Source organism: Sceloporus undulatus, chromosome 5 (genome assembly GCF_019175285.1).
Source record: "Sceloporus undulatus isolate JIND9_A2432 ecotype Alabama chromosome 5, SceUnd_v1.1, whole genome shotgun sequence".
NCBI classification, from domain to species: Eukaryota; Metazoa; Chordata; class Lepidosauria; order Squamata; family Phrynosomatidae; genus Sceloporus; species Sceloporus undulatus.
The window spans coordinates 4497800-4511234 of record NC_056526.1 but is presented as its reverse complement, the minus strand read 5'-3'; the positions used below and the strand labels follow the sequence as shown (position 1 = coordinate 4511234).

Genomic DNA, 13435 nt, shown 5'->3' with positions numbered 1-13435 from the left:
GCCTCATTAAAAACTACAAGCCCCACAGGTCTGTAGGATAGAGCCAAGGCAGTTAAAGTGGTGTCAGACTGCCTTGTTTCTACAGATGCAACCCCTCCCAATACCCAGCAAGGTGTGCTGGTCTGAGCGTTGGGCTACAACTCTGGAGACCAGGGTTTGAGCCCCCACTCGGCCATGGAAACCCACTGGATGAGCTTGGGCAAGCCACACTGTCTCAACCTCTAAGGAAGCCCATGGCAAACGTCCTCTGAACAATTATTGGCAAGAAAACCCCATCATAGGGGTTCAATTCCCACTTTGCCCTGAAGCCCACTGGGGAAACTTGGGCAATTCCCATGCTCTCAGCCTCAGGGGAAGGCAATGGCAAACCTCCTCTGAAGAATCACTGGCGGGATACAGATCGCCCAACTGCCCTGGTTTGCTGCGCAAGGGAGCCACAGCAGACAAACTGCACAGCTCCCTTGCGCAGCAAAAAGAACCCACAAAAAGCGGGTTCTTTCTGTGGTGCAGTTGTGGCACTGCAAGGTGCCAATGGCGCACTTGCAGCTTCACAAAGGCGCCGGGACCTGCAGACACTAGTTGTCCGTCACGTCAAAATGGCAGCGCCCATATGTACAGGGCGCCGCCATTTTGACGCCCTCGTCACATGCGAGGGGTGAGTTGCGTCTGGAAGCGCCGCCCCTCTCACATAACGACAGCGCTCTTTAGGGCCTGTCTGTACAGCGCCACTGTCAAGAAAGCCCCATGATAGGGTCTCCATAAATCTTGAAGGCACACAACAACAAGAGATGCACCCCTGGTAGACTTTTTGCAGGGGAAGGGGAGATATAAAATGATATCATGATGGTAGATTTTGACATGAAATAAGAGTTATCAGGAAACAGTGTATGGTATAGTTTTAGTGAGAGAGATAAGACTATTATATATATGACTATATACTAACTGTATTTCTAAATGTTTAAGGTTTTAAGATACAATCATCCCTCCACATTTGCTGGGGTTAAGGGCACAGGACCCCCATGAATGTGGAAAAAACGTAAATAACAAAAACACTATGTTTTTACCTGAGAGATCGCTTCTCTAGGAATATCTAAGTCCTCCAGTGCAACTCTGTGGTCAACATCTGCCAGACATTGACCATAGAATTGCACTAGAGGAGCTACAAATGCCTAATGGAGTGTTTCTCTCTAGGAATATCTAGGTCCTTCAGTGTGACTTTTGGTTAAAGTTGACCATAGAGTTGCACTGGAGGACCGTCCTAGAGATTCCTAGATAGAACATATTAATAAAATCCATGAATAATCAAAGCCGCAAAAGTCAATGCCGCAAATGTGGAGGAACGATCTAATGTCATACTTGAAATTTGGGGGATGAAGAAAGTGTAGGATTCTGACCAGGGCAGGGGGGCAATGCCCTCAATTTATGTCTCCTGCTCTCCTTGTAGCTTTGTCGTTGTTGGTGGTAACTGCCTTCAAGTTGATCCCAACTCATGGTGACCTTATGGATGAGACCTCTCCAAGACTCCCTATCCTCCACCGGTTCTCCAAGTTCTGACCCATGACCTCTTTGCTTGACTCTGTCCATCTGGCATATCATCTTCCTCTCTTTCTGCTGCCTTCAACCTTTCCTTGCATTATTGTCTTTGAGTCATTTTTTCATGACATGACCAAAGTACAACAGCCTCAACTTTATCAGCTTGGCTTCCAGGATTTCAGGCTTGAACTGTTCAAGGACCCATTTGTTTGTCTTCTTGGCCATCCATGGGATCCTCAGCACTCTTCAGCACCACATCTCAAATGCATTGATTTTCTTCTTATCTGCTTTTCTCACTGCCCAGCTCTCACATCTGTACATGGTAATAGAGAATAAAGTGGCTTCTACGATTCTAACTTTCATGCTCAGTTGTATATCTTTATAGTTTATCTTTTCTCATTCCTTCATCGCTGCCCTTCACATTGCTAGTTTTCTTCCTATTTCTTGACTGGAGTTCCCATTCTGATCAATGTTTGATTCAAGGTACAGGAGCTCTTGTACTATTTCGATTTCCTCATTGACTAGGCTGAATTTGTGTTGATCTTCCATGGTCATTATTTTTTTTTAAGGCTGCCTTTGCACTTTCTTCTTTGATCTTATCTCGTAGTTGTTCCAGATCTGCGATGCTTTCTGCTAGTATTGTAGCTATCCCTCTATATATGACTGAAAAAAAGAGGTAATTTGGGGGCAGAGAGAGGTGTTGCTACAGAGAGGGGAAAATTAGAGCACTGCCTCCAAATAAGAATTCTGTTTCCCCACCAACAACCTGCAGAAACTTTCCTTCATTCCCCAAACTTCTAGCCTTGCAGAGCAGGAGACAGAAAATCGTCTGTGGTAAATTTCTTCTGTTTGCAGTACATCTCTACTCCCTCGGTCGCTCTGTCTGTCCCTTTTCTTTTGATGCCTAGACTGTGTTTTGTAATGCTCGACTGAAGTTTGAAGTCACTGCAATGTAAGAAATTTGGGGACTGGAGGGAAAAATTCATTTTGAGGTGCAGAATTCTTATTTTGGGAAATAATGCCTTCACTTTCTCCCCCTGCAACACTCCTGAGCAAATACCTACAGCTTTAGCGCTTAGAAATAACTTAGACCAATTATAAAGGAAAGGAGACTTTGGTTTGAAAAAGAAAGAGAAACTGATTTTGTTTGCATCAGAGATCTAGGGGCAGAACAGATGGGCAGGAAAAAGCAGCTTGAACCTGCTTTTTCCAAAAGCAGTTCAAACCCCCATTGACTGCATAGCCCACTCCCAAGGCAGCTAGAATGCCCATGGCCCAACCACACAGCGTGGGGATCAAGCTATGCCATGGGGTACACACAAACACACCGGCGATTGCCTGCTGCGTTGATGGCATCCCGTTGGATGGCTGCCCCTTTGATTAGCCATATAGTCACGCCTGCAATCCTCCACCCGTACAAGACATTGGAGCATTGGTGTGCCTAGTAAAACACTGGCAAAGCACAATCATGAAGACCCCCTATATACCCCCCATCACTTCATGCCCCCTCTTACACTGCGTGGGTATGTTGCCTCCACTCTTTTAATGCACACCTGCACCGGTGCATTTATATGCAGCGTTAGAGTTAGGGTTAGGATGGATTGCTCCTTTAAAACTGGTCTGGCACCAGAGCATTTATATGCAGGGCATTTATATGCGGGGTCAAAGGTGTACATTTTCTGGGCCAAGTCGGAATATTCTTTTTGCTCCGATTTTGAGCCCCGGAGTGCAGCTTTGATGTGGTTTCTGGCTGGTTCAGAGATGTGTGTCATCTAAGTGCTCCATCTCCAAAGCGGTTTAAAACCACTTTATTTAGCCTGTATGTTTCACCCTTGAGAAAATCAAGGTCACAAAATTAATCTGCTTTGGAATTCAGAGAATCATAGAGTCGGGTGGCGCACTAAAGGTCCAACACGCTAACAGTGGAGGAATCCACAGCCAAAGCATCCTCGACACTGGGAACTGAACCTTTGTTTAAGGATCTCTATGGGAATATTTTTTCTTGAAAGAAAAAAAAAAGCAGGTGTGGTATTATTAGCTATTTATAGATGGCTCTGCCATTTTTAAACCATAGCAGTAGACGTAGAGGTGTGTGTGTGCACCTTGAAGTCACCTGTCAACTTGTAGTGACTGATAAATTTACAGTGTGCCCGCGTCATACGCAGAAGCACCATACGCGGCTTTTAGCATATGCTGAAAGCCGCGTGGGAGTGCGCGGGACACAAGGGGTGGTGCATCCCATTAAGACTAATGGGGTGCACGCCCATGGCTCGCGCGCACTACTGCACCACCACGCCATGCACGAGCCCCATTATTTTCAATGGGGCTCAAGCATACGCACTTTTTTTTTACGTAGGGGGGCCTGGAACAGATCCCCTGAGTAAAAAAAAGTGTGCACTGTACTAGGGTTTCCTTAGGCAAGGCATACTCTGAGGTGGTTTTGTTTATTTCACAGAATTATAGAATTTGAAGAGACCACAAGGACCATCCAGTCCAACCCCCTGCCATGCAGGAACTCACAATCAAAGCACCTCCGACACATAGACATCCAGACTCTGTTTAGAAACCTCCAAAGAATGAGACTCCAACACACCGTGAGGGAGTATGTTCCACTGTCAAATAGCTCTTACTGTCAGGAAGTTCCTCCTAATGTTTAAGTGGAATCTCTTCCTGTAGCTTCCATCCATTGTTCCATGTCCTAGTCTCTCGAGCAGCAGAAAACAAGCTTGCTCCATCCTCAATGTGACACCCCTTCAAATAAGTAAACAGGGCTATCATATCAACTCTTAACCGTCTCTTTTCCAAGCTAAACATCCCCAGCTGCCTAAGTCTTGCCTCAAAAGCTATGGAATTGGGATTATTCCAGGTGAGGCCTGACCAAAGCAGAATAGAGTGGCCCTATTACTTCCCTTGATCTAGGCACTATACTTGTATTGATGCAGTCTAGAATTGCATTGGCCTTTTTAGCTGCTGCTTCACACTACTGACTCATGTTCAACTTGTGGTCTACCATGACTTCTAGATCCCTTTCACATTAATATAATTATTTTTTTAACTTTTGTAATTAATGTTTTAGTCTCATATTTTATAATTATTGTAAGCCGCCTTGAATCCCATTTGGGGAGAAAGATGTAATATCCCATATGTAAATAAATAAAATACTGTAAAATAAAATAAAGCTGTTAGCTCCTTCCTCTGAAATATAGCCACCAGCACCTGGTATTCAGCATACCTAATTTCCCCCTCCCAAAATCAAATGTTTTTGCCCCCAAATATCCTCTAGGTAGTTCTCAAACTGTGAGGCAGGACCCCCCAAGGAGGGCATGAGAGTTGCTCAAGAGGGGAGTGTGAGACTCAAGAGGCCCAGATTCCTCCCTCTTCCTCCTCTTTCCAAAGCTTTTCTTCCCTGGAGGAAGGGCAAGGAGGGCCTTGGAGCCTCTGCCTGCAGATGGGGAGAAGGAGGAGTTGGAAAGCTATTTCCTTATAAAATGTTGAAAGTTTTAGCCTCAACTTATCCAGGAGCCATATCAGAATCCACAGTTTTGGCCCCAAAGCCTGCCCTCAATTTATACATGAGGTCGACTTATAGTTGAGTATATATGGTAGTCTCAAAGGTGCTACAAAGTGAAGTCGAAGGCTTTCATGGCCGGCATCCATAGTTTTTTGTGGGTTTTTCAGGTTATGTGGCCACGTTCTAGAAGAGTTTATTCCTGACGGAATTACTGAAGGAAAAAGCAAATCTAATCAACGTTTGGGCCACACAGTGTAAAGAAAACCTACACACACGGACTGATACCTACACAAGAACTCCAACTATCACCCAGGATAAAAAAGAAGCACAATAAAAACATTGGTAGACTGGGCAAAAAGGATCTGTGAACCCCACTTCTTGGTGGATAAATTGAGGCACCTAGACCAGCCTCTACAGGCTAATGGTTATTCCAGCTCAGATATCAGAAGGGCTGCTAGACCCAGAAAAACCCAAAGGAGTGAAGACAAGGAACCACCCAAAGGGAACGTATTTGTACCATACATCAAAGGAGTCACAGACAGAATAGGCAAAGTGGTGAAGAAACACAACCTCCAAATGGTTTACAAACCAACCAAGAAATCTAGTAAATGCTTCGCTCAGCCAAGGACCAGAGAGACCCTCTCACAGCCGCAGGAGTTTACCACATACCATGCAGTTGCGGAAAAGTCTACATAGGGACCACCAAATGCCATTTTCAAACCTGAATCAAGGAACATGAGAGACGCTGCAGACCGAGTCAGCTGGAAAAAATCAGCAGTAGCAGAACATGTTATAAACCATCCTGGGCATAAAATACTGTTTGGTAACACTGAAATTCTGGACCATGCCAACAACGATCAGGTCAGAATGCACAGGGAAGTCATTGAAATCCATAAACATGTGTGTAATTTCAGTCAGAAAGAAGAAACCCTTAAAGTGAACCATGTTTGGCTACCAGTCCTGAAGAATAGCAAAATGAGGACTCAGCAAATGCAAATGAGAAACCACCCAGGGTCAGGGGCTTTCCCAGCAGATAAGGATCACCAATTAGCAGACGCTAATCCTCTTTGCATATCCTCCCACCCTGAGGCCCTGCATTCAACAACAGAATAATACACAGATTAACATGGAATTTCCTCCCTACCCAGGGTCACACAGTATATATATCTAGCTCTCTTCTATGCCAGCATTCTCTGAAGATGCCAGCCACAGATGCTGGCAAAACGTCAGGAATAAACTCTTCTAGAACATGGCCACATGGCCCAAAAATCCCACAAAAAACTGTGCTACAAAGTCTCTTATATACCGTACTAGTAATTTAAAGCTTTTGTCTGTCACAGTACACAGTTCCACATACTTGATCACAGTCATTAAATTTTCATCACCCTCCTTTGGATATGCTCCAACTTGTCAATATGGCTCTTGATTCTGGTGCCCACAAGTGGATGCAGTTCAAGTTGTTTCAACCCTGCAATAAGAACAACAATAATAAATATTATCCATGTTTCTCCAGCCTTCCAAGGCTAATGTTGCTAAACACCTTCCAGATAGACAAAGAGAAGGAAAGGGGGCTGGCAAGGCATTAAATTTTGTTAAAAAGGAGCTTTACTATCAAAAGCTTTGACACTTTGGGCTTGTTTTCACCAACAGGAAACCCCCTATTCACTCTGTAGCAGCTCTTTAGGATTCGCAGGCCATGCAGGGCTTTTATCTGAAAACCCCACAAACAGCCTTTTACTCCCATAAAGGTAAAAGTTAAAGGTAGTCCCTTGACATGAATGTCTACTTGTAACTGGCTGTAGGAGATGGTGCTCATCTCCGTTACTAAGCCAAAGCGCCAGCATTGTCCAAAGACGACTCCAGTGGCCATGTGGCCAGCATGATTGCACCAAACGCTGTAACCTCCCACTGAAGTGGTACCTATCTATCTACTTGCATTTGCATGCTTTCAAACTGCTAGGTTGGCAGAAGCTGGGACTAGTGACAGGAGCACACCCCATCATGCAGCAATTGGGCCTCAAACTAACAACCTTTCGATCTACTGATCATCACAATCAGCATCTTAACCATTCAGCCAATGGCAGGGAAATGTAGCGGAGAATTCCAAATAATTAGTTACAAGCAACATAGGGGATCATCACATGGAGGCACTTACTGTCACTAAAATGTTGGTAAACTGTTCCTGAAGAGTTCCTGTAGCGCAAAGGTTTGATAGCCAGTCGCGCTTCTAAATTGTCATTAAAGCATCCTTGATAGCCAGTCGCGCTTCTAAATTGTCATTGAAGCATCCTGCTTCTCTCCCATCCTCAAAGCTTTGTGGAGCAGCCATTTCTTCGATAACGGGAACTTCTGTTATTGAAGAAATGGCTGCTCTGCGAATGCTTTGAAGAAATGGCTGCTCCACAAATGCTTTGAGGATGGGAGAGAAGCAGGATGCCTTAATGATGATTTAGAAGCGTGCCCAGCTATCACATCTTTGCACTTCAGGAACGGTAAGCCTCCATGTGATAAACTCTATAGTTATCTGGCTAATGAAGATGTACTGAAGTTACTCAAAAGTAATGTGGCAAAAAAAGCGCACATTACACGGCACATTGCCCTATTTTGTTCATGCAACGAGTATCAGTTTCTAGTTACTTCTGAAAATTACTATTAAACATTAACTTTCCAAGTATTTATTTATTTATTTCTGTTGGGCAGTATTAATATTTGGGCAAGGCCAGCTCCTGGCACAGTCTGGGTAAAAACCACCCAGCTACAGCCAAAAACAATGGACACAGCAGAGTATAAAAGTAAAAAACCCAGCTATTGGTTTTGGCAGGGCACTGACCATTTTTCACACTTAAAAGAAACAATCACAGACAGTTTATTCATCCAAAGTTCCTGGAAGCTTTTATCTTCTGTTATAATATATACAATATACAATATACAGTGCGCCCTTCTTTTACACGGGAGATCCGTTCCAGACCACTCCCTGCGTAAAAGAAAAAGTGCATATGCTTGAGCCCCATTACAAGTAATGGGGCTTGTGCTCGCAGCGGCGTGTGCCATGGGCGTGCATGCCATTGTTTCTTCTGATGCGCGCCGCCACTTCTTCTGGCACTGCTTTCAGTATATACTGAAAGCAGTGTATAATGTGCCCGCGTATGATGCAGGCGCACTGTAATAATAATAATAATAATAATAATAATAATAATAATAATGTTTTATTTATATTTCCCTCTTCTCCCAGAGGATCGAAGCAGGATTACAGCAGAATATAAAACAACAGACAATATATAATTACAGTTAAAAATACAATTAACCATGATATCTACAATAATTATTAAAAACAATTTATAAAAATAATATATATCTACAAAACATACAGTGTGCCAGTCCTAATTGGGGTCTTGCTTAATTTCTATAGAGGGATAAACTTTATAAAGAGTTAGGAGGATACGCTAATTGGAAGAGATAAGTTTTTAACGCCTTCTTGAAAATTTCCATCGTAGGGATGCAGCGTATCTCTTCTGGGAGGTTGTTCCAATGTGTGGGAGCCATGGCCGAAAGCGTTCTATGGTGGGTAGAAATTAATCTCACCCTAGGGTGCTCAAGTATGAGCTTACCTGTTGTTCTGAGGGTGCGGGGCGGATTATGTAGGGAGAGGCGTTCCCTCAAGTAACTTGGGCCCAAGCCATGTAGGGCTTTAAAGGTAATAACCAACACTTTGTATTGGGCTCAGAATCTAATTGGCAGCCAGTGTAAAGATTTTAATACCAGTGTAATATGGTCAGATCTTGATGTTCCCGTGACCAATCTGGCTGCAGCATTTTGAACTAGCTGAAGCTTCTGAACCTGGTACAAAGGTAGCCCCATGTAGAGCGCATTACAGAAATCTAAACGAGAGGTTACCAGTGCGTGTACTACAGTTTCAAGGTCCTTTCGGTCCAGACAAGGACGCAGTTGGCGTATCAGCCGAAGCTGGTACCAAGCACTCCTGGCCATCACATCCACTTGGGATGATAACTGTAGAGATGAGACCAGGAGTACTCCCAAACTGCGAACTTTGTCCTTTAAGGGGAGTGTGACCCCGTCCAGGACAGGATGACAAATTCCTCTGCATATATATATATATATATATATATATATATACACACACACACACACACACATATACACATACATACATACAGTGAGCCCGTGCCATATGTGGGCCTCACTTCCAAAGCTTTCAGGATATACTGAAGCTGTGGGGCAATCTAATGAATGCACTGTACAGCGCCGCATGCATGCGCCCCATTGTTTTCAATGGGGCACGAGCATACCCGATTTTCTCCTGATGTGGGGGTGAGTGGGTCTAGAACAGATCCCTGTGTAAGGGAAGGGAGCACTGTATACACACACACACACACACACACACACACCTGCCTTTCTGACTTATAAGCAACTTCAAATTCTGCTTCACAGCTCCAAACATAATCCACACACACACATCAATAAATACACTGCTGCTTCAGATACAGTATAGCACTCAAGCAAACAAACATTCCAACTGTCAACAGTCAACAGTTACCTGTCAATCAAAATATTTTTTCTGTTGTTTAAAGGCCTATTACACCAACCATTTCTTACCCACCTCTCCCCATCGATTGAAGCGGGGGACAACAACAATTAACAGATAGACAGCTTCGGTTAAAACACATCAGTTTGAAATGACAAACAACATATGTACATATTAAAACAATCCACATTTAAAATTAATCTTTTAAAATTCACAATTTTAAAAAATCATCTGGGTAAGCCTGCCAGAAAAGACAGGTCTTCAATGTTATCTTAAATTCAGACAGCGTATTCAGCTGTCGAATCTCTTCTGGCAGGTCATTCCATAGTTTTGGGGCAGCTGAATGGAGAAAATGTTCATCAAAGACCTGAGTTTTTGGGTAGATTGTATGGGAGGAAATACAAAAGGGGAAACAAAAGGAAATGAAAGGGGACCAAATGTCAATGTGAAAGAAATATGCACTTGGAAGGAAGGAATATAAAGAAAGATTAAATTTATTTGGGGGGAAAAAAAGATAAGGATGAAGAAAGAAAAGCATGAAGGGAAGGTTGAATATGAAGAATTAAAAGAAAAAACATATTTACGGGAAAGAAAAATATATGTGGAAGAAAGGAAAGAAGGAGAAAATATATGTGGGGGGAAAGAACAAACTATAAGAAAGAATAATAGAGGTTCAATGAAAAGAAATGAAAGAAAATGAAAGATGTGTTTGCGCAAGGAAGGAGAAAAATTGTATGAAAAAGAGAAGATGAAGTAAGAATAGAAAACCATGAGAAGGTTGAATATGAAGACATAAAAGAAAAAAGATATGTAAGGGAAAGAATGATATATGTGGAAGGAAGGAAAGAAGGAGATTGTGTATGTGAAAAAAGCAGAATACTGTACAAGAAAAATACAAGAATGTTCAATAAGAAGAAATGAAAAAAATAAAATGTGTGTATAAGAAAGAAGGAAAGAAAGAAAGAGAAGAGAAAATATATGTAGAAAAGAAAAACAAGATAAGGATGAAGAAAGAAAACAAAACTATGAAAAGACTGAACATAAAGAAATAAAAGAAAAACAGCATGTATGGGATATATATGGAAGGAAGGAAGGAAGGAAGGAAGGAAGGAAGGAGAAAATGTATGCAGAAAAGAAAAGCAGAACATAAGAATGAAGAAAAAAGATGAGAAGACTCAATAGGAAGAAATGAAAGAAAATAAAAGATGTGCATGGGGAAGAAAGAAAGGTTCAAGAAAAGAAAGGTGGAGAAAATTATGTAGAAAAGAAAATCAGAAGGTAAGAGTGAAGAAAGAAGATAACTATATGGGAGAATATGAAGAACTGAAAACAGAATATGAAGAACTGAAAGTCAGAAGGCTACATCTGGGAAAGAGAAAGAGAAAGAAAGTCAGAAGAAAGTATCTAGGAAAGAGAAAGAGAAAGAAAGTCAGACTCAGAAGGCTGTATCTGGGAAAGAGAAAGAATGAAGAAGAGGCAAGGAGGGTGATATGCATTTGTCGAAAAACAGAAAGAAGAATTAGGAAAGAAGGAAGGAAAAAAGAAGAGAAGAAGGAAAGGAAAGAAGGATGACATGCATCTGGAGGGGGGACAGAACAAAAGGATGAGAAGAAAAATTAATGAGGAAAGGTAGAATATAAAGCAATGAAAGAGAAGAAAGGTGTAGAAGGCAAGAAAGGAAGCTGTGCCAAGAAGGAAGGAAGGATGAATGAAATGAAGGAAGAAAGCTTTATATCCTTAATATACTGGATTATCTTTCCTGACTATTTTGTGTTACTTTACATTATGTCTCTGGGGGGAGGTATTGTCTCCCCCCTACCCCTTTTGATTTTAGTATTTTGTTACCTAAATTGCCCCACAATTGCCCTTGATAGGGGGGTTAATTATTTTCTTTTATTCTGTATTGTATATCTGTTTATTGTATTTTTGTAGTTTGTATTATTGGAATAGTAGTACATCTTTTATTCTGTAACTGTTTCTAAAGCATCATAGCTATGGATGGATCTATATAAAACAACAACAACAATAGACTATAAGGATGTTGGGTGAAATACAAATACATTATTATTATTATTATTATTATTATTATTATATACATGAGAGAAAGAAAAATTAGCAGCTGCATCTGCCAATGGAGCAAATAATCTGTACTATCTTGTTTGATTTTGCATTATGTCTGTGGGGTGTGTCTTTTACTAAATTGTATTTTAATATTGTATCTCAGTGTTTTCTTACCTAAATTTCTCCACAATTGACTTTGATGGGGGGGTTAATTATTTTTCTTTTATTCTGCAGCGTCTGTGTGCTTTTTAAAGTATTTTATATTATTGGAATAGTTATACCTGTTTCATAAATGATAGAAATAATAATACAACATAAAGATGAAAAGGGGGAAGAAAACTGGAGGAGGAAAGCAGAATAGGAAGATATATATCATGTATGAATATACTGTATGTATATATCTATATCTATCTATGTATCTATCTATACACACACACACACATATATAGTGTATATGTGTGTGTGTGTATATAGACACACACAAGCATGCATACATACATGAAAGCTATATCTTCCAAATAATCTGTACTATTTTGTTTGATTTTGCATTATGTGTGTGTCTTTTTTAAATTATATTTTAATATTGTATCTGAGTATTTTGTTACCTAAATTGCCCCACAGACTTTGTCAAGGGAAATTAATCATTTTATTCTGCTGTGTGTGTCGTGTTTTATTGCTTTATATTACTATTACTAGATTATTATTTGGCAGTTTATATCCCCTTGATGAGGGGGTTAATTATTTTCTTTTATTCTGCATTTTGTGTGTGTGCTTATTGTATCTTAGTCGTTTGTACTATTGGAATAGTTGTGTACATCTTTTATTCTGTCAGTGTTTGTAAAACACCTTGGACATTGGTAGCACTATATTAATAATAATAATAATAATAATAATAATAATAATAATAATAATGGATAAGGCTTTGTGGCAGAAGAAAAAGGGATTTGGGAAGATACATACATGAGAAAAAGAAAAGTGGGCTGATATGTCTGCCTAAGAAGCAAATAATTCCTCCTGAGGAGGAGCTCCCTCAGTTTGCTTCCACCCACCTCCCGCCTTTCCCCCTCAGTTTTATTAAGCGAGCAGCAGAGGCTCCTCGACGAACTACGACTCCCAGCGGCCTTTGCGGCACAGCCTTCCGCCTGGGTTCCCTTTGCTCCCTCAGCGCCAACCGTCAATCGATTGGCTACGGCCGCCGCCGCCGGCTCTCCCCTCTCCCGGTGGTTGCTGGGACTTGTAGTTTGGGGCGGGGATTCGCGATGGAGAGGACGACGGCCAGCGGCTCCTTACTGGGAGATATTGGTGAGTCTGTGAGGGGTTTCCTGAGGGGAGCAATAGCAGCGCCGCCATTTTGGAGGCTCTGGGCCTTCTGGGCTGGAAGGCTCCTCTTGCAACGGACCCAGGAGCCTCCTCCTCAGGGCCACGCTTTGCTTGTGGACAGTTTCTGAGGCATAAATGCGTTTATTTATGTCATTTTAACAACAAATAAAACCATTATTAATTAGAAAAAGTCATTAAAAACAAAAAAACCCAGTGTTTTGCAGCGATTCACTCTCAGTCAGAGACCCTGTTGAAATGTAGTTGACACATACATTTTTGTGTACACACACACACACACACATATGTAATAAAATAAAAACTTCTGGCAGATGTTGACCAAAGAACAGCATTATTTTCTTTGCGGTTTGCCACATTTACGGGGTCCTTCGCCCCGAACCCCAGAGAATGTGGAGGGACCATATTTATACTTCTGCATGGACACGTATTGCTGCAAAAGAGAACCACAA

General features: G+C 41.6%; 2 protein-coding genes across 2 annotated transcripts in view; one reads left to right on the top strand and one right to left on the bottom strand.

Annotated features, from left to right (window-relative positions):
• TASOR2 (transcription activation suppressor family member 2) overlaps positions 1–12695 on the bottom strand; it is an 85126-nt gene extending 72431 nt beyond the window's left edge. Inside the window, exons 1-2 of the mRNA XM_042467714.1 lie at positions 12609–12695; positions 6402–6512 (exon numbers count right to left, since the gene is read on the bottom strand). The gene's annotated coding sequence lies outside the window, so the exon portion shown is untranslated. The remainder of the gene's footprint in view (positions 1–6401; positions 6513–12608) is intronic.
• A 94-nt stretch (positions 12696–12789) lies between these two features.
• ASB13 (ankyrin repeat and SOCS box containing 13) overlaps positions 12790–13435 on the top strand; it is a 16167-nt gene continuing 15521 nt past the window's right edge. The window contains exon 1 of the mRNA XM_042470750.1: positions 12790–12950. Coding sequence (XP_042326684.1) covers positions 12908–12950 — 43 coding nt within the window. The 5' untranslated portion in view covers positions 12790–12907. The remainder of the gene's footprint in view (positions 12951–13435) is intronic.